The following is a 24,204-nucleotide window of genomic DNA, read 5'->3' as shown; positions in this document are numbered from 1 at the left end:
AAGAGAGACGCCAAGACCCCCAGCTTCCTTTTACTAACCCAACAGGGTACAAGGCACCCTCCCGTGCCTCCTCTTTCACAGTCACCTGCAGCCCAAGGGGCAGAATAGCCAGGAAGGGGGCAGGATTCCATTGGGCCGAAAAAGAAACAGGTTCACGAAGGTCCTGTGACTTGCCCAAGATACTCGGCAAGCAGGGGCACAAGTTCAGTCCAGGGCTTTTGGGTTCAAATCCCTCTGCTCCAAGGCTGTGTCTGTCTTCACTCCTAGGCAGGGGGGCAAGGGCCTGTCTCCCTGTCCCATGGGGATCTGTCTCCCCTTTTTGTCTTTGGACTTTAGTTTCCTGGAACTAAAATTATTGGCACTCCCTCTCCCACCAGCCGTGTGAGGATTAAACGGGACTATTTGAACCCTTTTACAAAACACAGCCTATTAGTGTTCAGGGGAAAGCATTCCGGACAGAAGCCCCAACATAAAGGAAGAGGCGTCTTGCTGGTGGGTGACCTTGGACAAGTGCTGTCCCCTCCTGGGCCCTGGCCTCCCACCCCTGCATCTCCCCACTGCAGAGACAAGGAAGTCACCCCTTTGTACCTTGTGAACGGTTTCTGGAATGAAAGCCCAGGTGCTTATTTTCCAGGGCCAAGAACCCAGCCTGTAAGGTTGATGAGCTCTGCTCTCTGAAAAACTGGTTGGCCCATGACATCTTTCTTGATCTCCATGGACTCCACATGCATTTGGAAATAGAAGTTTTTAAAAAGCCACAGGGGGGTGCCTGGGTGGCTCAGTTGGTTAAGCGTCTTGATCTGGGCTTGGGTCATGATCTTACGGTTCAGGAGTTGGGGCCCTGCATCGGGCTCTGTGCTGAGAGCCAACGCAGAGCCTGCTCAGCATTCTGTCTCTCCTTCTCTCCACCCCTTCCTCACTTGTGCTTTTAAACTTCAAGTTTAAAAAATTAAAAAAAAAAAAAAAAAAAGCCACAAGGGATAGATAGAAGCACCCAGAAAGGGCACCTGCAGTAATAAGGGTGGGGCAAGAGACCAAAAACCCATACAGTGACCAGCAGCCAGGATGGACCAGGTAGAGGGGGAAGGGGCTAGTGTGGAATGAAATGGTTGAAGCTACTGGGCAGAAAAGAAGCTGGGAAGGGGGCAATTGGCTGCACAAAAACGCACATTTGCCAGCAAGGATGGAAGTCTCCACTGGTTCCTGGTCCCCTTCACCTGCACTCATCCCCAGGGCGGGTGGTAATCATTACAAGTGTAGGCAAGTCCCCTTTACCCCCTGGAGTCCAGCAGGTCCAGATATGTGCTCTGGGAGCCAAAAATGGTACCTCGAGGCTGTCTGACCCTTGCCAAAGACAGACACGCACACATGCTCGCCTCAGGGAGGACTGTGTATTGGAAGGTTGGTGGGCCATCCTGGGAAGCTGGTTCGAAGAATTAAGGCAGGATTCCCACAGACAGCAGAGATGGCCGGCTGCTGGCGGCTGAGGTTATTCATGGATTATGCCCCCCCCCCCCCCACCGCAAAGGCAGGGTTCAAATCAAGTCAAATGGTTTAAAAACCTATTATGTGCAAGACATTGAGGGAATCCTCAATAACATGACCAAAGCTATAGCAAGGAAAGGTGCACAGAGGTCCTTTGGGCTGGTGGAAGAAAGTCCTAGGCACTGACTGGGTATGCTTAGCTGGAAGAATGATCTGCTCTGGGCAACCCCAGGGGATCCCAGGGACCCACCTGCCCCTATCCTGGCACACAGTCAATAAAACAAGGGTGAACTTCACTTAGCTGTGCAGCCAGCCCAGGCACCAGTCATCCAAGCTGCTTCCTAATCTAGTCCCATCCTGGGGAGAAGGATTCAAGAAAAGAGTCTTAAAATGTGTTAACTTCTAAAATCAACATCCTAATAACTTGGCTAAGGCTGTGCAGCTGGTGGCCCTAGGGACGCTCCTGACCTCTGCAGGCCAGCTGCAAAGGCCACTGGGCTGGTTCTGGCCAACCACCAAAATGTTATGGACTAAGCAGCAGCAGTTTCAAGTTCACGGTCCCACCCCTACCCCCATCAGAGGTCACGTGTTGAAAAAGTCCCGTCTTGACCACACTTTCTTGTAGAACCTGACGTCCTCGGATTTAGGAGGGAGGCCTAAAACTTCCTTGGTTGGCTCCAGGGATGGGTGATGCTGTTGACGTGAAGGCCGCTGATGGCATTCAGAAAGAAGAGGAAGGAGGCCGTGAACTCGCACCAGAACATCAGGGTGAAACCAATGAGCGTGACCTGGTTCCAGAGGAGGATCACGAAACTCAGGAGCCCCCCGGACGAGAGGATGAAAGAGACGAGGAGGAGGACACAGCCCACAGCCCACTTGCGCCGTGAGTGGAGGTCTTCACACACCTGGGACACCATGAGGAGCTCCAGGCCCAAAATGGTGACCACCACAGCCAGGGCGCCCACGCTGCGGGCCAGGACCATGCCCACGGCCAGCCCGGGCACGTGGGCCTGACTCAGGTCTCTGAGGCAGCGTGGCCCCGTCTGGTTGGAGGAAGTGCAGAAGTGCCAGAGCCCAAAGAGGCGGTCCTCAGCCAGCAGCCAGTGGCCATCGCAGATGGAGACGGAGGTGAGGACCAGGGCCAGGGCGGCGCACACAATGATGAGGACCCGGATGAAGGATTCCAAGAAGGGCCGCTGGGGCCTCCGCCGGGCCAGCAGCCTCTGGGCCTAGAAGACACCACAGATGGCATGTCAGGGGAAACCCTTGCCCACGCTCCCGGCTTCCCATAGCCTTATTTTCTGTTGCCATCCCCTGGGAAGCTTGGGACGCCCACCTTTGCAAGTAGCTTCCCTCCCTCCCAGCCCCTCCTTAACTTGCAGCACAGACCCGCCTTCTTGGGGAGCCCTTCCCCCACTCCACCTGCTCCCTGTCCTCTGTTCAAGACCCAGAAGCACGGACTGTCCAGCTATTCACCAGGCACGAAGGGTTCCCTGACCTTTCTTTCTCTAACGATCTTTATGAAGAAGAAATCCAAATTCTACTGACCAGCAAGGCGGCAGATCCTAGTCTGTTCAGAATTCAGAAAACTTGTCAGACCAGGCCAGTGTGACCTTGAACTTGCAGCGCCCTGTGGGTTTCTTTGTATGCAAAGCAAGAACCCTGCCTAAAGCACTGTGAAGGTTGTTAAAAGCACTGGAGTATTAGTATTCTTTTTTTTTTTTTTTTTACTTAGCCTTTTATTTTTAATTTTTATTTTTTTAATTTTTTTTTAACGTTTATTTATTTTTGAGACGGAGAGAGATAGAGCATGAACGGGGTGGGTCAGAGAGAGAGGGAGACACAGAATCCGAAACAGGCTCCAGGCTCTGAGCTGTCAGCACAGAGCCCGACGCGGGGCTCAAACTCACGGACCGCGAGATCATGACCTGAGCTGAAGTCGGACACTTAGCCGACTGAGCCACCCAGGCGCCCCTTTACTTAGCCTTTTAATACAAGGCTCCGTTTTCCCTCTCCCAGGATTTCCCAGTAGACTTCAGTTTCACCCTACTCTCCACCCAGCTGGTTCTGCACATTCCAGGCTAGGTGTTATTACCTTGTTTTCCTCAGTACCAAAAGCGATGTTTGCACCTTACCCTTTAGTCTTGCTCAGCCTGAACCTGAACCCCACCCAGCGCTGGCCAACTGAACTGTCTAGCAGCTTCTGGGCGTGGGAGAGCCACGGAGGCTCTCCCTCAGCCTCTAGTTGCAGCCCTGGAAGAGTGCACCCACCCCTCTCTTCTGGCAAGCTGGGCCAGGCGTCCAGTGAGGTGTCCCTTATCTCACAGCCCTGGGACACCACCCACGCATGGGTCCCCTCCCCAACCCAGAAAGCAAAAAATAAAAAATAAAAAGAGAAACACTCTGAAGAATCAAACTCCTTAAGACACACCATAAGCCCTGCACCTTCTGCCCTGCCTCCCCCTCCTGCTTCACCTCCCAGCACACGCTCCTGGCCCCCTCACTCAGACACGGCCGCACTCGTTCTAGGCCCAAGGACAAGCCCAGAACTTTCTTCCTCAGACCTACTGGTCCCTCTGCCTACAAGAGTCTTCCCCCGACTGTCTCCTTTTCTCCATTCTTCATGTCTCAGTGGAAATGTCACTTCCTCACAGAGATCTGTCCTGCCTCCCCAGCCAAACCAGGTTCCCTCCTGTCAGGAACCCTGTTTTCTTCTCTGTTCCGACCACCAGTCATCCATTTCCTTTTGATTTGTGCTTATATGTTGTCTAGCTCACACAGACACCGCTCACCAAGAGGGCAGGGCCTCCCATGCAGGCACTGCTGCGTCCCCAGTACCTGGCACAGTGCTTGTCCTGGGCATTCAGTAGGCCTACAACCACTGTCGCTTCCATCTGAAACTCCTGCCCCAGCCCCCCGCTTTTTTGAAAGTTTATTTACCTATTTCTTGAGAGAGAGAGAGAGAACACGAGAGGGGGTTGGGGCAGAGGGAGAGGGAGAGAGAGGATCCCAGGCAGGCTCCACATGCTGGTGCAGAGCAGGAAACGCGAGATCATGACCTCAGCTGAAATCAAGAGTTGGATACTTGACCGACTGAGCCACCCGGGGCCCCCCTGGAGCTCCCTTTAAACGAATCTCCTGCCCCGTCATAAATTACCCCCTTGACAGTGCCTATGGAAGCGGGTTACACCCCGCTTTGGGAGGTAAGCAGACAGCTCATGGGGCTCTGTCACTGCTGGGAAACTGAACAGGGACTATGGGGTGCACCCTATACATGTGCAAATGGAGGCAAGTCTGGGTCATGCTTTTCAGGGAGGGACAGGAAGCAAAGCCACGCTCTGGGAGACTCCTGCTTCGGTCAGAGCCCCAGCAGGAACATCAGACTGGTTGCTGACCTGCCCACCACCGTGAATTTTCTGCCCCAGGGATACATGAATAAGGACCTGATTTGCTTTCAGCACTTCTGCGTAAGCAGGGGCTTGTTTTACTCAAAACTGTGAGGTTGGCAGAGTAGGAAGCTCCCATGGGGGCGGGGGGGCGGGGGGCGGAGTGGGGAGGTGGCATAAAGAGGGAAACTATGTCACCCAGAGGCCAGATGACTTACCCAAGATCTCTCACCTAAATCACAATAAAGCCTGTTACGGCTGCCTGGACAAACGTATAATGTGCAGGATGCATTCAGCCAATAAATACCGACTGGGGCCTTCCAGGTACAGGGTCTTTGGTTAGGGGCTCAGTATTACTAGTGAGAGGAAGGAGTAGAGAATGTAGAGGGATGCCCCAGGGGTCAGGGCCCCAACTCCCCTTGCCTCCTATGCAGGGTTCTAGGTGCCGCAGGAGGGGAATAGGGGAAGCTGAGCTGGCCATCTCGGGCCCTGTCCTCACTCAGCCACAACAGGTCATTCTTTTTTTTTTTTTTTTTCTTAATTTTTGAGAGAGAGCGAACGAGCACGAGCAGGGGTTGGGGGCGGCGGGGGAGGAGCACAGAGAGAGAGACACAGAATCTGAAGCAGGCTCCAGGCTCTGAGCTGTCAGCACAGAGCCCAATGCGGGGCTCGAACTCATGAACCACGAGATTGTGACCAGAGCTGAAGTTGGACGCCTAACCGACTGAGCCACACAGGCGCCCCCACAACAGGTCCTTCTTACCACCTGGACACATTGGTAGTCCAGGAGTCTGTGTTGGATTTCATCATAAAAAAAACAGCTTGACTACTAGGAAACAAACCAAGGAAAATTTGAAACCTCTGTGTCTACAAACCATTAAAGGTGTTTGTCCTTGGGCAGCTTCTTAACCTCTTTGGCCCTTGGGTTTTTCATCTACAAAATGGGGTAGGTGACCGCTGCAGGAAAGCAAGAGCCATGAAGGTACCTGGCCGGGTTACAATGCCCCTAGAAGTTGGCTGGTAAGGTCCTAGGATGGGAGAGCCCTGGAAGCAAGGCCTCAATCAAGTCACAGAACACAGGACCCAGAAACCTTTTGACCCTAGACATCACGCTGTCTAGACAACAGGTATGTCCCATCCCTCCCTCAGCCCCTCCTTCCTTGGGCACAGACTGGACTTTAGTCTCCTGGCCCATCACACTGGGATCCAAGAGAAGACAGCTCACGTCAGTTCATTTCTTCCCCCTCCCACCTCAAAGCAGGGCCTCCTTTAAATTCTCTGATCGCCAGGGCGCCTGGGTGGCTCAGTGGGTTAAGTGACCAACTCTTCATTTCGGCTCAGGTCGTGATCTCACAGTTTGTGGGGTCGAGCCCCAAGGACGGCTCTGTGACTGGCAGACAGTGCAGAGCCTGCTTGGGATTCGCTCTCACTCTCTCTCTCTCTCTGTCCTTCCCCTGCTCACGCTGTCTCTCAAATAAACTTTAAAAAACAAACAAAAAACAAAGAAACTCTGATCACCAAGAAAACTCCCAAGAATTAAAAGACATCATGCATATAAAGGTGTTGGGGAACTATTGATAACATGAGTAACAATAATAATATATATTGGAGTCTTCATTCCTCACCACCCTGCACCACACTGGTCACTGTTGGCAGCTCCACTGGCCTTCAGTGACCTAGGGCCTGAAACCCTCTCCTGGAGAGGCAGCTCGTAGCAGTGTGGTCAGTGCAGGGCCAGTGGACAAGAGGGAACCAAGGCAGTCGGGTCTTGCCCCCGCCCGGCCCACCTGCAGCTGTGGGACCTTGAGCAAGGAACTTTAATCTCCTTTCCTCGGAGGAAAAAAAATGTGAGTGTTTCTCTTTTCCCTCTCTAACCCTCAATGATTTCTATTTTCTGTAGGACAGGGTCACTTGACGCTCCTGGGCCACTGAGTCCAAGGCTAAGGGCTTCCCTTCCGCAATCCCCCAGGACCCCACCTGCCCCCCCTCACTACTCATCGTTCACGTCCCCAGCCCCCGCCTCCATACTTGCCTCTAGTCTCACTGCCCACTCTGTGCAGGCCCAGGCCAGGCCCCTGTCATTATTCACCAGAAATTTCTTCACCAGTTTCCTAAAGAGTTGGCCTGCCACCGTCCTTAGGGCCACAGCCTGGCCTGCACTGGCCTGCATGACCCCCGCCGGCCTGCTTTTTAGCTCTCTGTCCCCGGGCATGTTATTTATCCCCTCTTTCTCTGGGTTTCCTCCCCTATAAATGAAGATAACATCATCTACCTCCGCTGGTTGTCTGGTGGGGCTGGAATGAGCTATCACTTCAAATGCTTACAACAGTCCCTGGGGCTGATTTAAGGGGCTACTAGGCAGCAATGACTAGAGTCATGCTGGGACAGCGCCCCACCCTTGGGGCAGAGGCTCCGGGGTTGAGCCATCGCCCACGAGCTCCCACAGCCTATCCAGCTCCCAAGGCCTATCCCATGGCCTCCCCCTCTTCCTCCGCTTACTAGGTCCCCTCCACCTGCTGCCAGACTTCAGGCCCCTCTGGGCCCAGCACACAACGCCCCTGCCAGTTAATCCAGCTTGCAGCTTCTGCACCTCTTAATTTAGCACTCACTTCCAGATATGTCTTCTAAATCCTTGTTTACAAGGATTTACAAGGATCTGCAGCTGCACCTCACGGGGCTTCTCCTTGAGGGGAGAGACCACACCCGGTCCCACCCTCCTCACTGCCAGTCCCCTTCTTCCCAGGGCCTGTCCCAGATGCTCCCTCATCAAGACTCAAGATTATGAAGGAAAACAAAGACAAGGGACTCGATGCAACCCGCCGTCCTTCTCCAAACGCCTGTGTCCGGGGGCTTGGGGGGTGGCCACGATTTCTCCTGTTAGTCAAAAGTGGAAAGGGCAGGTACGATTTGCAGCCAAGAAGTCCTGTTTTGAATCTCGACTATGTCGTTTGACTGGCTACCGTGAGCAAGTTACTCCACCTCTGGGCCTCAGTTATTTTGTCTATAAATTGGGCGGAACAGCGTCTACCAGAGTCACAGCTGGGGGCGGGGGGCGGTCTGGGCATTTGCAGGCAAAATCAACTGAGCCTCTCTAATCGTTAGAAGGTTCCAGCCAGAAGACTCTGGGGGAGGCGAGTTGGGGAAATGCCTCCGCGGAGAAGCAGCTTGCTCGCCTGGTAGCTAGCGGTCGCGCCACTGACTTGCCTTTGGACAGCAACTCACCAGAGGGCAGGGGGCAGGAACGCGTAGGTTCTGGGCCAACAAAAACATCTTGCACCAGTGTGAGAAGTCAGACCTTTGGGGATGCGAGTCCCTCTCCCTCCCCTCGCCACAACCTTCTCTCTCTCTGTCTTTTATTTTAATTTTTAAAACTGGTTTTTGTTTAGTTTTGCGATAGAGACAGAGTGCGAGCAGGGGAGGGGCAGAGAGAGAGAGGGAGACAGAATCCCAAGCAGACTCTAGGCTCGGAGATGTCAGCACAGAGCCCGGTGAGGGGCTCAAACTCCCTAACCCCGAGATCTGGACCTAAGCCGAAGTCCCCCACTTAACTGACTAAGCCACCCAGGCGCCCCTACAACCTTCTCTCTTAAGTGCCTGCGCGCCCCAGTGAGTCTGTCCCCGCCCCAGCACCTCAGATGCGTTTGGAGAAGTGGAGAGATGGTCTTTCTAGCCCCCCACCCCCGAGAAAGTTCTGGCTTCCCCGGAGTCGCATCTTCATGTTATGTAAGACAAGCCTCACTCTGCAAGTGGACTGTGTCCATCCTCCGCCCCAGACGCGCCTCTCCTTTTTAAAAAGGACCCCTGTGGAAAGCCTAATCATAGTTACTGGTGACCCCAAAGAGAAGCAGAAAAATCCACCGCAAGAGGCTTGGGGGCCTCGGGTGCTAGTAGGGCCCCGAGCAGAGGCCAGAGGAGACCGCGCTGCAGGAACAGCGTGGGGGGGGGGGGGCAGCGCCCCCAGGTTGCTTCCCGCCCACCTGCCTCCGAACCCCACAAGCTTGCAACAGAAGACCCGCAAGGCGGGGATCCGGGGTTCCGCGCAAAGTCCCTTCCCACCTCCCGGTGGGGCAGACCCCCGGACCGCTCCGGAAGGGTCGGGGGGCAGCCAGCCCAGCGCCCCGCCGGGTTCCCGGGGTTACCTGCACCGCGATGGCAGTCATGCTGCGCCCGTGCTCCGCCGCGCGCTCCTCCTCGCGCCCTCCGGCCGCTCCGCAGCGCCGCCAGCTCTGGGCCCGGCACCCCTCCCGGGGGGCGGAGCGGGGCGGCTGGAGGGCGGGGGAGAGGGAGGGGGCAATCAAAGCGGAGCCAGGGAGCCCGGGGCGGGCGCGTCTGACCCCGCCGCCCTCCGCGACTCGGCTTACGCTGAGTCAGCGCGGGCGGCCCGGAGGAGCCCCCGGGCAGGGGCGAGGAGGAGGGCTCGGGACCCTGTGGGCGCGAACCCTGCCCGAGCCGGCAGGGGTCCCCCGAGAATGAGGGAGGAGCATCCGGCTCTCGGGGCAGGGCCGACCCGGCTGACTTCGGGGCGGGAGTTACTTCCCCGCTTCTGAACCTGGGGCGTCGACATCTGGGACTCTGATTCCTCGAGGGAGGGCCAGGCGGGCGCCGGAGGAGTCCGCCCCAGCCCCAGCTCGTCCGGAGGAGGCGCTAAGGTCCAGAGAGACTAGGCACGCGCCCGGGCTCTGCTGCTTTCAACCACCCGCTGTGTGGCCTTGGGCTGCTTGTTAAACGTCTCTGAGCCAGGGATAATAAGTAAAACATTTGTGAAAGATCGGGGTCTTGCGAGGCCCTAAGTATGTGTAAACGGAGTGGGACCTTCTGGAGCCATCCCTGCATCACTGTTCTCCTCCCCGGAGGGGTATATACAAACCTGCTTCCCTCCTGGCCTCAGGAACCATTGAAAAGGCAAATACAACAAGGCATTGTGCTTCCTCGGCTTTTTTTTTTTTTTTTTTTTAATTTTAATGTTTATTTATTTTTGAGAGAGAGACAGAGTGTGAGCGGGTAAGGGGCAGAGAGAGGGAGACACAGAATCCGAAGCAGGCTCCAGGCTCTGAGCTGTCAGCACAGAGCCTGATGCGGGGCTCAAACTCATGAACCATGAGATCATGATCTGAGCTGAAGTCCGTCGCTTAACCAACTGAGCCACCCAGGTGCCCCTTGCTTCCTCAACTTTTGACGGGGCCTGAGTTCCAGAGAAGGCAGCCCATAAAGTCCCCACACCAGAATGGAGTGGCAACAAATTCCAGACTAAGACCCTTCTTTCCCTCTGCAGTTTTAGGGGGCTGTGTGTTGATGAGGAGGGCAACTTCTGCTTAAGGCAAAGCGAGATCCTCTTTCTCCTTAACTGAATCAGGGATAAATGAAATGATTGGGCTCAATTAGGCAGGCAGGCAGCTTCCTGGTGACTTTACCCAAGGCTATTTGAAATAACTACATTTCTCCTGGACCTGAAAATTTCTAGATGCTAAGAAAACCCAGAAAGTCATGTGAGAAAGGGGGAAAGTTACAGTGGTCTGAATCTCCCACTTAGATGTTCCTTTTGAGTCCCTCACTGCCAGGTTCTCCTCCCTCCACAGCCCTGGGCTCTAGAGGAGGGATTCACCCAGGAAAGGAGGGCCTGGCCCTGTTGGGGTCCCTTTACAGAGCCCTAGGATGCTCTGTGGGAGGGAACTTCTGGGTTTCTGGGGCCTGAAGAATTTCACATGACCAGGAAGGGAGTGCCTGGAATAAAAATCAGGAAGAACTGTTAGGTTGGGTGATCCAGCCCCATTGTGCGCCTCCAAATGCCTTCTACGATTCCATGTGTGGTCAGGCATGTTTGGGGATATATTGTCTGTTATGCTTTCTTGGTAAGAATAGAAAGTCTTGAATCAGTGGAATTTAGAACAACATGTCCTGTCAGCAAGACAGCTGGAGAAGCAGAAATGGCTTAGGAATAATAAGGAGGAAGTAACTGTCATTTTACGGTCTTAAGAAGGCCTGGAAACAGCCAGGAGTCTGGATGGAGTCTGTGCTGGTCCTTTGCATTCTAAAATCTGTGGTACCTTGGTGCCCAGGGCTTGGGACTCAGTGGGTACACAGCACTCCCTTCGTGTACCACTCTACCCCTGGGGAGATGGAGAGAGAGGCAAATAACTCACCAGATGACTGTCCGTCCAGAGGGGCAAGGGTTTCCCCATGCCGTGGGGGCCATGGCAGGGGCAGAGGCAAGGGGTGGGGTGACAGGGTGGGACCCCCAGGAATTAAAACCAGAAACAGCATGGGGGTGAGTGGGTGGCCTCTGGCACAGCACCACCTGCCTTATTCCTTGACTGTCTCTGCCTTTCCTCTAGGTGGTGTGACAGATTCAATACCTGTTCCTCCCTCTTCCCGACTTCTAGGCCTGGCCTGTGCTGGGAAAAGAGGGACGGCGTAAAGAGAGGAAGGAATCGGCTCCCATTCCACCCCTCTGACCACACTTGTTTGGTGGGAAAAAACCCAGGCATTGTTCTCGGAGACTTCCAAGGCGGAGACACGGTACTGATTAATGAATCAGCAAGTAACAGATCTATTAGTCAGTCAACAAGCACCCCCCCACCTCTGGGCCTTTGGACTTGTTGCTTTCTGTCTGAAACATACTTCCTCAAGATACTCACATCTGACTCACCACCTCACTCTTTTGAAGTCTGGGCTCAGAGATCACCTCGTCAGGAAAGCCTACCGTGACCACCACATCAAAAACAGCCCCCTCTATTCCCCTTTTCCTTCTCTTATCACTAATCACACATGCGCTTGTGTGCAAACACGTATCCTCTCCCTCTGTAGTGTAAGCTCCGAGGGGCCAAGGACTTTTCCATCTTCATTGGTATATCCCTGGTGCCTAGGGCAGAGCCAGGCACATAGTAGGTGCTCAATAAATATTCACTGAATACATAAATGAATTGAATACCTACTACGTACCCACCACTGTCCTAGCCAATGAGGGACAAGGAAGAAAAAGACAAAGTTTCTGTCAGTGGTAAAATGCTTGGGTTGTAGGGTTAAAATCTGCTTCCCTCTCATTTCTGCTCCCTCCCTGGCCTCCTCAATTCTGTCTCTATACTCCCTCGCGCCTTGGGTCCAATCCATCCTCCTGCCCATAGGCCTCATCATCTCTGAGCTGGATACCTGTGGAATGGCCTCCTGCCTGGCCTCCCTGCCTCTGCTCTCACCTCCTCTGTCCCTTCATGCGGCTTTCCCCTTTCCCAAAGCCCACGATGCTCGAGGCTGGAGTTATCTGCCCCGTGCCCACCCCTCGGTGCTCAGGTCCAGCTCGGCTGGCCTGCTTGCCGCGTGGGCCCAGGGCAGGAAGCTCCGTCTGGTCTCAGGGCTTCTGTGCTCACTGTTCTCTCCATGTGGCAGGTCCTCCCCCGCTGGGGAGCTGGGGTTGCTGGGCAGGGGCCTCCCTTGACTCCCCAGCCTGAGCAGCAGCCCCCACAGGCTTGCCCCTCTAGATCACCTTTTCATGTTCTTAGTCATTAGCTCAACTTCTCTCTTCGCTGCTTGATTTTCTGTCTTCCGCTCTAAAATACCAGAAGCCCCCTGAAAGTGGAGACTGTCTCACGGCCGCATGCCTGGTTCCAAGGATAGGGACTGTCCGTAAAGCTTGCAGACTGAGTGACCAGGCTTTAGATGCATCCTGGGCCAATCACTTCCCCTCTGTGTGCCTCTCTTTGCTGCCCAAAGGGGAAACGTATCCATCTCGGTGTCCTGAGGGTCACATGCGACAATGTGTGCAAAGTGCCCTGTAGACCACTCGGCATCCAAGTGCCCGATAACCTGTGGTCACCTCCATCCCGTGTCCCCGACCCCAGGGAACCTCAGATCAGAGAAGGGGCTCAATCCCTGAGTGTCAGCCTGAAGAGGGAGATCCCTGCCCTGGAGTTTTCTCCTCTGAGGGGTTGGCGTTGGGGGGCAGGGGCTCCAGGTCTAAGGGGCAAGGCAGGCAGACACTCCGGAGACCCAGAGGCGATGACAGGGATTCTGCGGTTCGTTGGGTGGCTTGAAAGCTGATGACTAACCCTGCCTGCCCCGTGCCCTGCACTTCGGACCTCTCCAACTCTTGCCTGGTTTCTGGCCTTGGAGAGAGAGCCGCACCACCGGGCTGCCCCTCCCCTCTCCCCTCTGCACCTCCCGCTGCCCTGCCTTCACCCACCAGGTCTTACTCTTCTCCCAGCCCCCTCCTCCTGGCCAGTCTGGCTCTCCCTCCACCCAGGCGTCCTCCTGCCCTTTGCTTCCTCTGCTCTGCACTCCAGCCCTGCATTATGACCTCCTCTCAGGCAGAGGATTGCAACACAGACCTTGTTTACCGGATTCTAGTGGGGCTGGGGGCCAGGGGGTCTGCCTCTGTCTCACCTTCTTTCCAGGCAGGCCTCAAGTGTAATGTTTACCCCGCATCTGAAGAAAGGGCCTGAGGCAGGCTTAGCAAGCCCCATGGCACCAGCTTCTGCTGGGGAAGGTGGAGAGAACTAGCTGTGGTTGAAGCAATGAATGAATGAAGCAGGAAACACACACACACACACACACACACACACACACACACACACACAGGCACATGCTTTTTGAAGGGCGTGGGAAGTGATGTACAGGGACATCTGAGGGTGGGGGTCTCTGCTTTCCAAAGCAAGTCCTTCCTTGAGATGGGAGCCCTCCAGGGCACCAGGAGCCAAAGATTTCCAGGCAGACCTCATACCTGTGCTGGGGAGACTTCTAGCACCTTCTCTTCAGACTTGGACTTTGGACTTGTTGGCACACACCGAGGCACCCAGTCTCTTGGGGACAGTCCCCTGTTAACGAAACACACTCAGAGAGGTTGCATAGAGCAGACTGCCAGCCCATCCCTGCCTGAAAAAGGTGGTGTTCTGCCCTATTCAGGGCACCCCGCTGACATCAAAGTGCCCGCAAATCAAGGTTAGGCAGCAGGAATCGGTTGGTGAGCACAGACTGATGACAAGGGGAATTCAATGGTGTAGACACGGCTTTGCCTGAGCTCTGGGGAAGCCCAGGAAATACTCTCCCCCAGTTTATTAGATTTGATGTTTACAAGAAAGGCACGCTGGGTCAAAGGATCTGGGAGGGAGGAGTGATAAAGGAGACAAAATTCTCTAGGGAATTCATGAGGGAGGATTGTCTCCCCAGGAGGAGGGCGGTGGCTTCTATGTGCTGGCCGCTTACATCCTCCGTCCTTGGACATGTTTTGTCCACAAAGTGTTTTTAATTAAAAGCAAAAAAAAAAAAAAAAAAAAAGTCAATACAAAAATCAGGAGACTTGACACTAAATTCCTGATTTTTAGCTTTGCTAGGAAATACGACAGCTTGGAACCCTGAGGGTCCCTTTTCCACATGGAAACGATGGCCACTGTGGATAGATGTTCTTCGGACAGACTGTGCTCGACGGGCCCCACTCGATCTTACTCCAGGCTCTGTCCACGCCTGTGTGTTGCCTGCCTGGCCCTTGTAGGGTTTCCGTTTGTAAGCCCAGCTCTGTGTTGTGCTGGTAAAGTAAGCCAGCCATGCCTTCCGAGTCTGCATGTTTCCACCCCACCACCCCTGGCTTCTCTGGCTTGGCCCTGGTTTTTGTTCCCTGTAACTCTGGCCTGCCCCAGACCCACCCCCGTCTCTCCTGCCCAGACTTATGACCATCCTGCTACAACCCTCACTCCTATGGCAGTGATGTCTCCCTCCCTCGTTCAGGGCCCGGACACAGAATTCCCTTTGTCCAGGAGAGCCAGTCTGCTCAGTTGAAAGAGAATCAGACATCTCTCCCGTGCTCTCTCTCTCTGCCCTCCCCCGGCTCAAAGAATAAATAACATTTAGAGGGAATCAGACAGCCCAAGTGCTCGTTCCTCTGGGGCTAGGGGTCAACCCAGTCCAGAAAAGCTGTGACCAAAGGCTGGGGACAGGGTCACATGGTATAAGATATGGCCTCCTGGGCAGCAAATGCGGTGGGCAAGAAAGGGACGGCAGCAAGGCAGGGTATATACCGACCAGCCAGGCCTCTGATTCATCTCTTTGCAAACTTCCAAGCCCACTGCCTTGTTTTCAGCTGGCATCTCCTTATCGATGGTGAAGGGACCCTTCTTCCTTTCTTCCAAGTGTGCCCTGGATGATATTTTGTCTCTGACCCTTGCAAACTGATTTTATTAATGCATTTCAGGATTTCTAAATATGGCAGGGGTGCCTGGGTGGCTCAGTCGGTTGGGCATCCGACTCCGGCTCAGGTCATGATCTCACGGTTTGTGAGTTCGAGCCCCGTGTCTAGCTCTGTGCAGACAGCATGGAGCCTGCTTTGAATCCTGTGTCTCCCTCTCTCTGCCCTCCTCCGCTCGCGCTCTGTCTCTCTGTTTCTCAAAAGTAAACATTAAAAAAAATTTTGTTTTTAAAGAATTCTAAATGCGGCATTCTCTAGCTCTTACATATCTCTGGATCTTTCCACCCGTCTCTGTTTTTTTGGACCCTGGTTTAGGGCACAATCAACCATTCTGCTCCAAGCATGGCCCGGTGGCATAATCCTTGCATTCAAGATCCTTCTGGCATTTACCTTTCTTTTTTCATTTCCCCTCTGGCACCCGCTTTTATATATTTGCTATATTTCCTTAACCATGTGAAGATCCATGTGTGTGCACGTGTGCTTTTGTCTCTCTTAAGTGGCATTGGGCTATAAATCTTATTCAGGGTCCTATTTTTTTTTTCCACCCAACCACCTGATTTAAGACTATCCCTGTTAATGTACCTATAGATCTAATTCAATGTTTTCCAGATGCTAGGTTAGGTTCCAAGAGTGGCTACTGAAAACGATTTGGCAGAGGCATCACCAGCATTTATAAGAAATGAACAGAACTTAACAGAAAATATCAGAGTGGCTCAAACATAATTAGGTAAATCTTATTTCGTGAGGTTTTTTGTTGTTGTTGTTCAAAAATAGATATAGGGGCGCCTGGGTGGCTCAGTCGGTTAAGCATCTGACTTTGGCTCAGGTCATGATCTCGCGGTTCATGAGTTCAAGCCCCGCATTGGGCTCTGTGCTGACAGCTAGGAGCCTGGAGCCTGCCTCGGATTCTATGTCTCCCTCTCTCTCTCTGACCCTCCCCCATTCATGCTCTGTCTCTCTCTGTCTCAAAGATAAATAAACATTAAAAAAAATTATTAAAAAAAATAGATAGATAGATAGATAGATAGATAGATAGTCATGAATTACAACGTGAGAAGTATTTCTTCCTGTGGGTCCCAGTAAGAAAAGTCTGAAAGCTCCTGGTCTAGCTCATTGTTTCTTACTGCTATAGAGTGCTCTATTCCCCCACTGTATTGTATTTGCTTATCTTTTTTTAAAATTTATTTCTGAGGGATAGAGACAGGGCATGAGTAGGGGAGGGGCAGAGAGAGAGGGAGACCCAGGATCTGAAGCAGGCTCCGGGATCTGAGCTGTCAGCACAGAGCCCGACGCGGGGCTCGAACCCACAAACCGTGAGATCATGACCTGAGCCGAAGTCGGACGCTTAACCGACGGAGCCACCCAGGCGCCCCCCCCCCCCCCCCGCCCCGGTGTATTTATCTTTTTGATGAGCAGTAGGGTTACTTCAGCGCCCCCACCCCATGCTGACCACTGATGAATATCTTGATTCATGTTCTGTCGTGTGGAGAATTACCTTCATGCTATGAAAACTTCCAGGTACACTACCAAGCACGTTGATCCAAAGATTACAAAATCTTGGACGGCTCATAGACCAAGTTGGGATACCTGACTCACAGGGAGGATTAAATCAATATAAAGCGCACAGAGAGAAGATAAGACATGGGATGGGATACCTGGGACAGGGTGCGGGGCGGGGCATGTGCTACCTGGCTCCTGAGTATCCAATGCTTACATGTCCTATGTCTCCATCTCTCTCTCTGACATTAGCCTTTTCATTGAATGTGAATTATATGGGCTAGAATTGAGGTTTGAGTAAGGGGCCCAGCAGAGAGAAGGTGCCCTGGGGCAAACACACAGCCTTGCTCTATTAGAGTCAAAGGGACAGTGGGCCTGACCCAGCTGTAACTCACCAGAGGTCTGATGAACAGCCCTGGGCTTTATCTGGCAGAGGGACCCTGGGGCAGAATGGGTGCCCGCCCGCATCAAGATCAAGAATGTTAGGTGTCTTGGATGCCTTGTGTAGATCTAGCGTATTATAAATAGACTGCGCCCCATGAAAATGTAACATATCAGGAATAGTTCCCATCTTCTCTTCCTTCAACCCCTTTCTATCTATATTCGCAGTATGATCTTTTGGTCCATCTGTTCTGTCCTATCTGTCTGTACTTAACACCTTCCGAGTTTCATCCTTCCCATTTTTCTGACAGAACTGAATGTTCTCAAACAACTTAGCAAATGCACATGCCCTGTTCCCAAGATACTGGGGCATGAAGCATCTGCGTATGTACTTGAAATTGTTAAGTGTGCCCGTCGCTCCTCAGAAGGAGTCCTTGGCGCCTACCAGCACCAGCAGCTGCATCAGACTTTCTGTCTCCCCACATCCTTGTCAACATTGGATTTTATCCTCTTTGTTAAAATTTGCTGTTTTGGCAGACGGCCTCTCCTCTGCTGTCCTGCCTGCCAGTCCCTTGTTGTATATTCAATAAACTATCTCTTTAAAAAAAAAAAATTGCTCTTTTGATGGGTATAAAACAGGGCACTTTCATAGCTTGAAAAATTGTTCAGAGTTCTTCATGATAGTTTCTTGATTGAGCAAAGTACATGTTTGCATGTGGATTCCCAGATTCCTTGCAAAAGCCTCCTCCAGTCTGCTTCCCGTGACTGGTGACCACTGGTCTAAACTGTTGACCCTATGGGGTGCCTGGGTGGCTCAGTCAGTTAAGTGACCAACCAACTTTGGCTCAGGTCATGATCTCACGGTTCATGAGTTCAAGCCCCACGTCAGGCTCTGTGCTGACAGCTCAGAGCCTGGAGCCTGCTTTGGAATCTCTTTCTCCCTCTCTCTCTGCCCCTTCTCTGCTTGCACTCTGTCTCTCTGTCTCTGTCTCTCTCTCTCAGAAATAAATAAACATTAAAAAAATTTTTTTAACTGTTGACCCTATCAAAGAACCATTGTTCTCAATTTTTATCTGTCTGAGGACCTGTTGATGTGCTCTGTGGGGGTGGTGGGGTGACAAGTACGTAGTAGGGGCCCAGAAGGCCCCCCAACTCCAACTTCCAAATTGAGTAGAATTCATGAGATAGGTATATATTACACATTTACACATTTATTTGTAGGTATAAAAAGGTTTTCCTAACCATGGAGGTAATATGTTCCAAACGTTCTCCCCTTGTGATTTTCAAGCTTTCCTCTGGAAGTTTCTTGCTTTGACTGGGGCGTGCCTCTCCTGGAAGTTGGTTATACGTGGTGAACATGCCTGGCCCACTAGAGCTGTATCATGGCCCCAAGGCTGCCATCTTGGAGGACTGGGGTACAGGAGGGGAAGAAGAAATTCTCTTTTTCCCTGAACACAGGCTCAGGTCTCAAAGAGGTTAAGAGTTTCAGACTTGAAGGGATCCAGAATTCACCACTGGGACATCAAAACCTTTTGGAGCGGAAGATATTTCAAGATAGGTTGTTCTGTGTGTTTGTTTTTTTTTTCCTGAACCGTTTTGTCCACCTAAATGCAGAGCTTCTCGAAAGAACTTGAAGGGAAGGAAAAACTTGTTTTCCCTCTACCCATCTTTGGTTCATTGTCTGGGGCCCTGTACATTGGACTGACAAAAGACAGATTAACAAGAGGAAAACACGTTTGTAAGCATGAATATTCCCCACATACACTGGGGAGCACTCAGTGATTAGTAACTCAAAGGGGGGTAAGTTAGAACTTGGCGATGCAGCATTTTAGTAAAAGAACAATAGATTTTCATTTTATTTTATTATGTTTATTTATTATTGAAGTATAATTGACATACAATGTTATATTAGTTTCAGAGGTACAACTTAGAGATTCGACAATTCTTTTTATTTATTTATTTATTTATTTATTATTTATTTATTTATTTTTTACCTTTATTTTTGAGAGACAGAGCACAAGTGGGGGAGGGGCAGAGAGAGAGAAGGAGACACAGAATCTCAAGCAGGCTCCAGGCTCTGAGCTGTCAGCACAGAGCCCCACGCAGGGCTCGAACCTGCAAACCATGAGATGGTGACCTGAGCTGAAGTCAGATGCTTAATCGACTGAGCCCCCCAGGCGCCCCGAGATTTGACAATTCTATACGTTGCTATACGTTTTTGTTTGTTTTATCATAGATTTACTTATCCACTTTAAAATTTCTATTACAAACATATACTTTATAATATGCATAGTATTTTATAAGTGTAGTATATTATAAATAACAATAAACATTGGAGGTGTGTGCTCAACCTTTTTTCTGAGAGGGCTGTAATGTGAAATATTGAGTAGCTGTATTTCCATGACCCTGGGTACTCCAACTTGAAGACATTCTCTGGGGTTCCACATATGTGTCATAACCATGGTAAGTGTAGTCCCCAGCTGTCACCACACAACATTATTACATATTATCATTATTTTTAAGTTTATTTATTTTGAGAGAGACACCACGAGTGGAGGCACGTCAGGGAGAGAGGATGAGAGAGAGAGAGAGAGGGAGAGAGAGAGAATCCCAAGCAGGCCCCACACGACCAGAGCAGAGCCCAACACGGGGCTCGAACCCACAAATCGCCGAGATCATGACCTGAGCCAAAGTCTGTGGCTTAACCAACTGAGCCAGCCAGGAGCTCTGTGACTTAGTTATTTTACAAGAGGAGGTTGGCATCTCTTAATCCCCATCTCCTATTTCATTCATTTCCCCTGGTAACCACTGGTCTAAACTGTTGACCCTATGGGGCACCTGGGTGGCTCAGTCGGTTAAGTGATGACTTTGGCTCAGGTCATGATCTCACGGTTCATGAGTTCAAGCTCCATGTCAGAGGGTGAACAAACCACCACTTTGTTCTCTGTATTTCAGTCTGGTTTTGTGTGTTTGGTCTTTTTTTTTTTTTTTTCCTTTTTAGATTCCACATATAAATGACACCAAAACGGCAAGACACAGGAAAGAGACGGAGTTTCTAGGGTGGCAAGTACACGAGGGGGAGATTAATGGAAGGTCAGGGCTCGGCCGTAAGCTTGTGCTGCAGCGCCACCTCTGGGCTGGTAAGGGTCTACTGTTGATCAAGTTTTGTTCATCCCTGTAGAGAAGGGAGGAGGGACACCTTTGTGAACTTAAGTTCTGCTTCTAGAGAAACAGGGGGAGGGCGGAGAGCTTTTCTTGTATCTGCTTTTTCTCAGTTGCCTTCAGCTCAAAACCATCCTTAGGCCACCGTGACCTATTTCGGGGTGGCTTCTTCTGCCATCCTTCTGACTCAATTGTCACGAATCCCCTCCCCAGAAGCAACCAGGGAGGAAGGAGTCTTATCACTAGAGACTAAAAATCCACATCCTACCAAAACAGACATTGTCACAAGACCATCTTGTCTCCCATCAGCTCTCCTGAGAGCCTGTTTATCTTTCCAAAAAGTCATTTGTTTTCCCACAAGTGCCGTTTCTCTCCTGTTTCCCCTATTAAGAAGCCAGTTGTTTTTTTCCAGCAAGTACCTTCTTCCCCTCTCTCTCCTCTATTTAGGTGGTATATAAGCTTCAAATTCCAACTATCTCTTTGAATCATATTTTGTGAGTGTGTGTGTGTGTGTGTGTGTGTGAACTCCTGTTTGTACATGATTAAGCCCTGTCTTTTCTCTTGCTAAGTTGTCATCTGTCTGTTTAATTCACAGGCCCCCATAACCGAGAATAAGAGGGTAGGGGAAAAGTTATTGTCCCCCAACCATATTGGACCATCTTCTTTCTTATTATGAGTCTGCTTCCTGGTGACTTTCTCCCCCCTACACCAGTGGTTCCCCAACCTTGGCTGCTCAATGGACGGAAGTTCAGATTTAATGGTCTGGGCTGGCCAGTTAACAACACTATCCTAGAGTTGCAGCTGGGGCACACCCAGCCCAGGTACCCTCCCCAACATTCTCCAACTTCGCTTTCCCCAACTTCCTTCCCTCATTGACCTGGAACTCAACTGGGTGTGAGGCACTAATTAACATTAAGTAGTAAACGGCCAATTTACTTCCTTCAAGGAAGTAAACTTTTAACATGACGCTACTGGTTTAGGGAGACAGATCCCTAATTCGAAGACTGTGTGGCAGTGTAGAAAAGTGCACCTAGAGAGAGTTTTAGGCTGAGACCCTAAACTAGGATTGTCAACCCTAACTGCATGCTAGAATCACCCAAGAAAAAATAAATAAAATAAAATAAATAAAATAAAATAAAATAAAATAAAATAAAATGGCACTCAAGACCATTCTCCATCCCAGACCAATCAATTCGGTGTTTTGGGGGGGCAAGGCATGGGTGTTCTTCCATAAAGCTTCCCAGATGATATGTGCAGGCAGATAAATAAGGTGTCAATGTGTGCTTTGTGTTATTAGGGGCACAAGAATTTGGTAATGACGAGGGAGAATGGGGCAGGCTGAGGGGCAAAGCACAAGCTAGCGCCCCCCCACCCCCAGGTGGGACGGGTGCCATATTCCTTGGACACTCCCGGCTACCCCCAAACCAGGAGAGGACAAACAAACAAATGGTGAAACTGATAAGAGTCTCCACCAGTTTGCCAGAAAGAGGCAACCCCATCATAGCCTAAAGTTCAAGAACTCCCCACTGTCTTAATGTTAATACTTTGCTAGAGGGAAAAACAACTTTAGCTTGACAACAGCTAGACCTCCAGTAAGTCTTTGCATGTGAAACTCTCTTTGGAGACTCCCTCTTGACTTCTCTCCCATGACTCCATAAAATGGTTATTACCCCCCACACTTGCAGTATAGCTCTTTCTGCCCCTGGGCCCTGTCCCCCCTGTTCCCGCGCTTTAACAAAATCACCTTTTTGCACCAACGGGCATCTTCAAGAATTCTTTCTTGGTCTTTGGCTCCAGCCCCCCCAAACTTCATCAGTAATATTTGCTGAGTGCTTATTATGTCCGGTGCCACACCAGGCATGCTCGAATATATTGTTTGATTTATTCCTCACATTACCTTTTTTTTTTTTTTAAGTTTATTTACTTATTTTGATAGAAAGCATGCGTGAGCGGGGGAGGGGCAGAGAGAGAGAGAGGGAGAGAGAATCCTCTGCGTTGTCAGCACACAGCTGAACACAGGTCTCGATCTCATGAACCGTGAGATCATCACCTGAGCTGAAATCAAGAGTCAGTGGCTCAACTGAGTGAGCCATCTCTCTCCCATCGCCCTTTTAAGGCAGGTAATACTATTATATCCATTTGGAGATGGAAAACAAGCACAGAGAGGTTAAGCAACCGACCCAGGCACACACAGACAGTAATGGCATTGTGGGGGTTTAAATCTAGGCCTATCTGCGAGGTCAGCGCTCTGAACCTCAGCATGAGACTCACAACCCGGGCTCACTACTCACATCCTGGGTGCCCTGAAAAGGCCCGTGTTTATTTGAAGAGTCTCCTAAGTTTACCACGGCTATTTTCTAGAGATTTTCCAGAATCCCCAGCTGCCAAGATGGTGAGCAGAGAACCAGGAAATGCCTCTCTCTGGGCAAAATGTAATTGGAGACTGGAGCAGGCAGGAGAATTGTGGGTCTGTGGCTCTCGGTCTGCCCACCCCACACCCCTGGGCAGAGGGGCTGGGCTGGGTTCTTCTGCCACTCACCCAGGTCACTACTGTGAGGGTTCAGAACGAGTTGCCCCAGGATGTGGTATTTTGGCTTACAAATTACATTGAGCTGAAAATGATCAAAGCACAGAAGACAGGAAGAAATTTTGGCCTTTCCCTTAATTGCCTAAAAGTATGTAGGTAGAGGGCCTGCTCCAGGAAGGCAGTTATCACCAAAGGTAACTACAGGATGATAGGAACTAGGGGTGACGGAGAGGGAGGGATTTAGCAAAGTCTGTTTGTTAAAATTCCTCTCTGTCTCGTTCCAGAGAAGCCCCGCAAACATTTGTTTACCAGACATTTTGTGAATTGTCTTCCTTTTCTTTGAAGTCCCAGACCCCCACCCACTTCTCCTTAGTTCAGGGAGCCATGCATGCCTCATTCTGCCTTACCGTCTTGGAATCTCGCTTTTAGGTGGGGTCTCAGCATGTACGCATTTAAATTTGACTTTCTCCTATTAGTCTGTTTCATGTCAGTTTAATTCTTGGACCACTAGAACCTTGAAGGCTAGATGAAAAGGTCTCTTCCCTAACACCACCGACAGAATTGCCCCAGCAGGGCATAAATTTGCCCAAGTCTGTGGGCAGAGGACCCCACAAATCCCAGAAAATTACAACGCCTCCCTCTGCTGGCCTCTGCCTGAGATTACAGTCAAAGGATCAGTGTTTCATTCCCCCACCAAAGCCTTGCACCCAACTGCCTCCCATACACACACCCCTTCTGGTTACAGTTCTCTGCGGAGGGTGGTGGTGGTGGGGGGGCAGAGAATGACTCTTGCCCACCGTCCATGTCTCTCAATCCCAAAAGAGCCACAATCTCAGAATCCCATGCTCCCTGGCCATGGCAGTGGGCATGTGACCGAAGGCAGTGACAGTGATGTGCCTGAGGGGTGGACACATAACCCAAACAGGACAGTCCTGGGGCATTATATGTGTGCTATGGAAGTCCCCATTCTCCTGGTTCTCTCCAGCTGGGAGCCTGGGTTCTTTGTGGGCTCGGCTCTCCTCCCACATAAGAAGCCTTGTCTACCACTATAAGGAACAAGGCCGGTGTGCAGAGAAACCCGCTGGGGGTGGGCGGGAGCCTCACATGAGTTCTAAGATCCAGAGAGAGCTGACCACTGCCTTTATCAAATGCAGGCTTTGGTGTGGGATTTGAAACTTAAGTGGGGGGAAAGGCCCTAAAGGAGGAAGTTGGGAGTTCCTTGGAGGCTTTCCCATCTTCAAACTTCCTTGTGGACATGGCTGAACTAACTAGCCACGTGTTCCCGGGAGTACCCTGGGTCAGTGAACACACTACTCATTAGATTGGTTGAATTCCTGTTTGTCAAACCCTTCTTCTTATGTATGTCTTTTTGTCCACCCCTCAACGAAAATGCCACATTCTCTCACTCTCTCCTGAGCTGGGAAAGATGCTTTCCTTCCTTCCAGTCTTTCTGGTCCTGTGTTTTTAAACTGGGAGGGCCTCAAGTCCAGCCTTAGTTTACCTAGTGATGTGGCTGGGGGCCCTATGGCAGGAGCACACCTCCTCCTTCCTCACGTTCACACAGCTGCTGGCTGCAGTGATATGGGAACCTACAGGGG

The 24,204-nt window shown here is 51.3% G+C and overlaps 1 protein-coding gene across 1 annotated transcript; it reads right to left on the bottom strand.

Annotated features, from left to right (window-relative positions):
- Window positions 1–1,372: 1,372 nt before the first annotated feature.
- TMEM37 (transmembrane protein 37) lies at window positions 1,373–9,384 on the bottom strand. The gene is made up of 2 exons (XM_060625511.3): window positions 9,011–9,384; window positions 1,373–2,714 (listed from the first exon to the last, which is right to left on the bottom strand). Exons 1-2 carry the CDS (start codon window positions 9,029–9,031, stop codon window positions 2,142–2,144), a joined length of 594 nt encoding a protein of 197 aa, XP_060481494.2. The 5' UTR covers window positions 9,032–9,384; the 3' UTR covers window positions 1,373–2,141.
- Window positions 9,385–24,204: the final 14,820 nt, after the last annotated feature.

Source organism: Panthera onca, chromosome C1 (assembly GCF_046562875.1).
Source record: "Panthera onca isolate mPanOnc1 chromosome C1, mPanOnc1 haplotype 2, whole genome shotgun sequence".
Taxonomy (NCBI): domain Eukaryota; kingdom Metazoa; phylum Chordata; class Mammalia; order Carnivora; family Felidae; genus Panthera; species Panthera onca.
This window is presented reverse-complemented; position numbering and strand designations above follow the sequence as displayed.

Coding starts and splice junctions, on each gene's coding strand:
- TMEM37 (XM_060625511.3), bottom strand. CDS start 9,031: ATGACTGCCATCGCGGTGCAG. Junction 2,715..9,010: donor TGACTGCCATCGCGGTGCAG/GTAACCCCGGGA, acceptor GGTGTCTTCTAG/GCCCAGAGGCTGCTGGCCCG.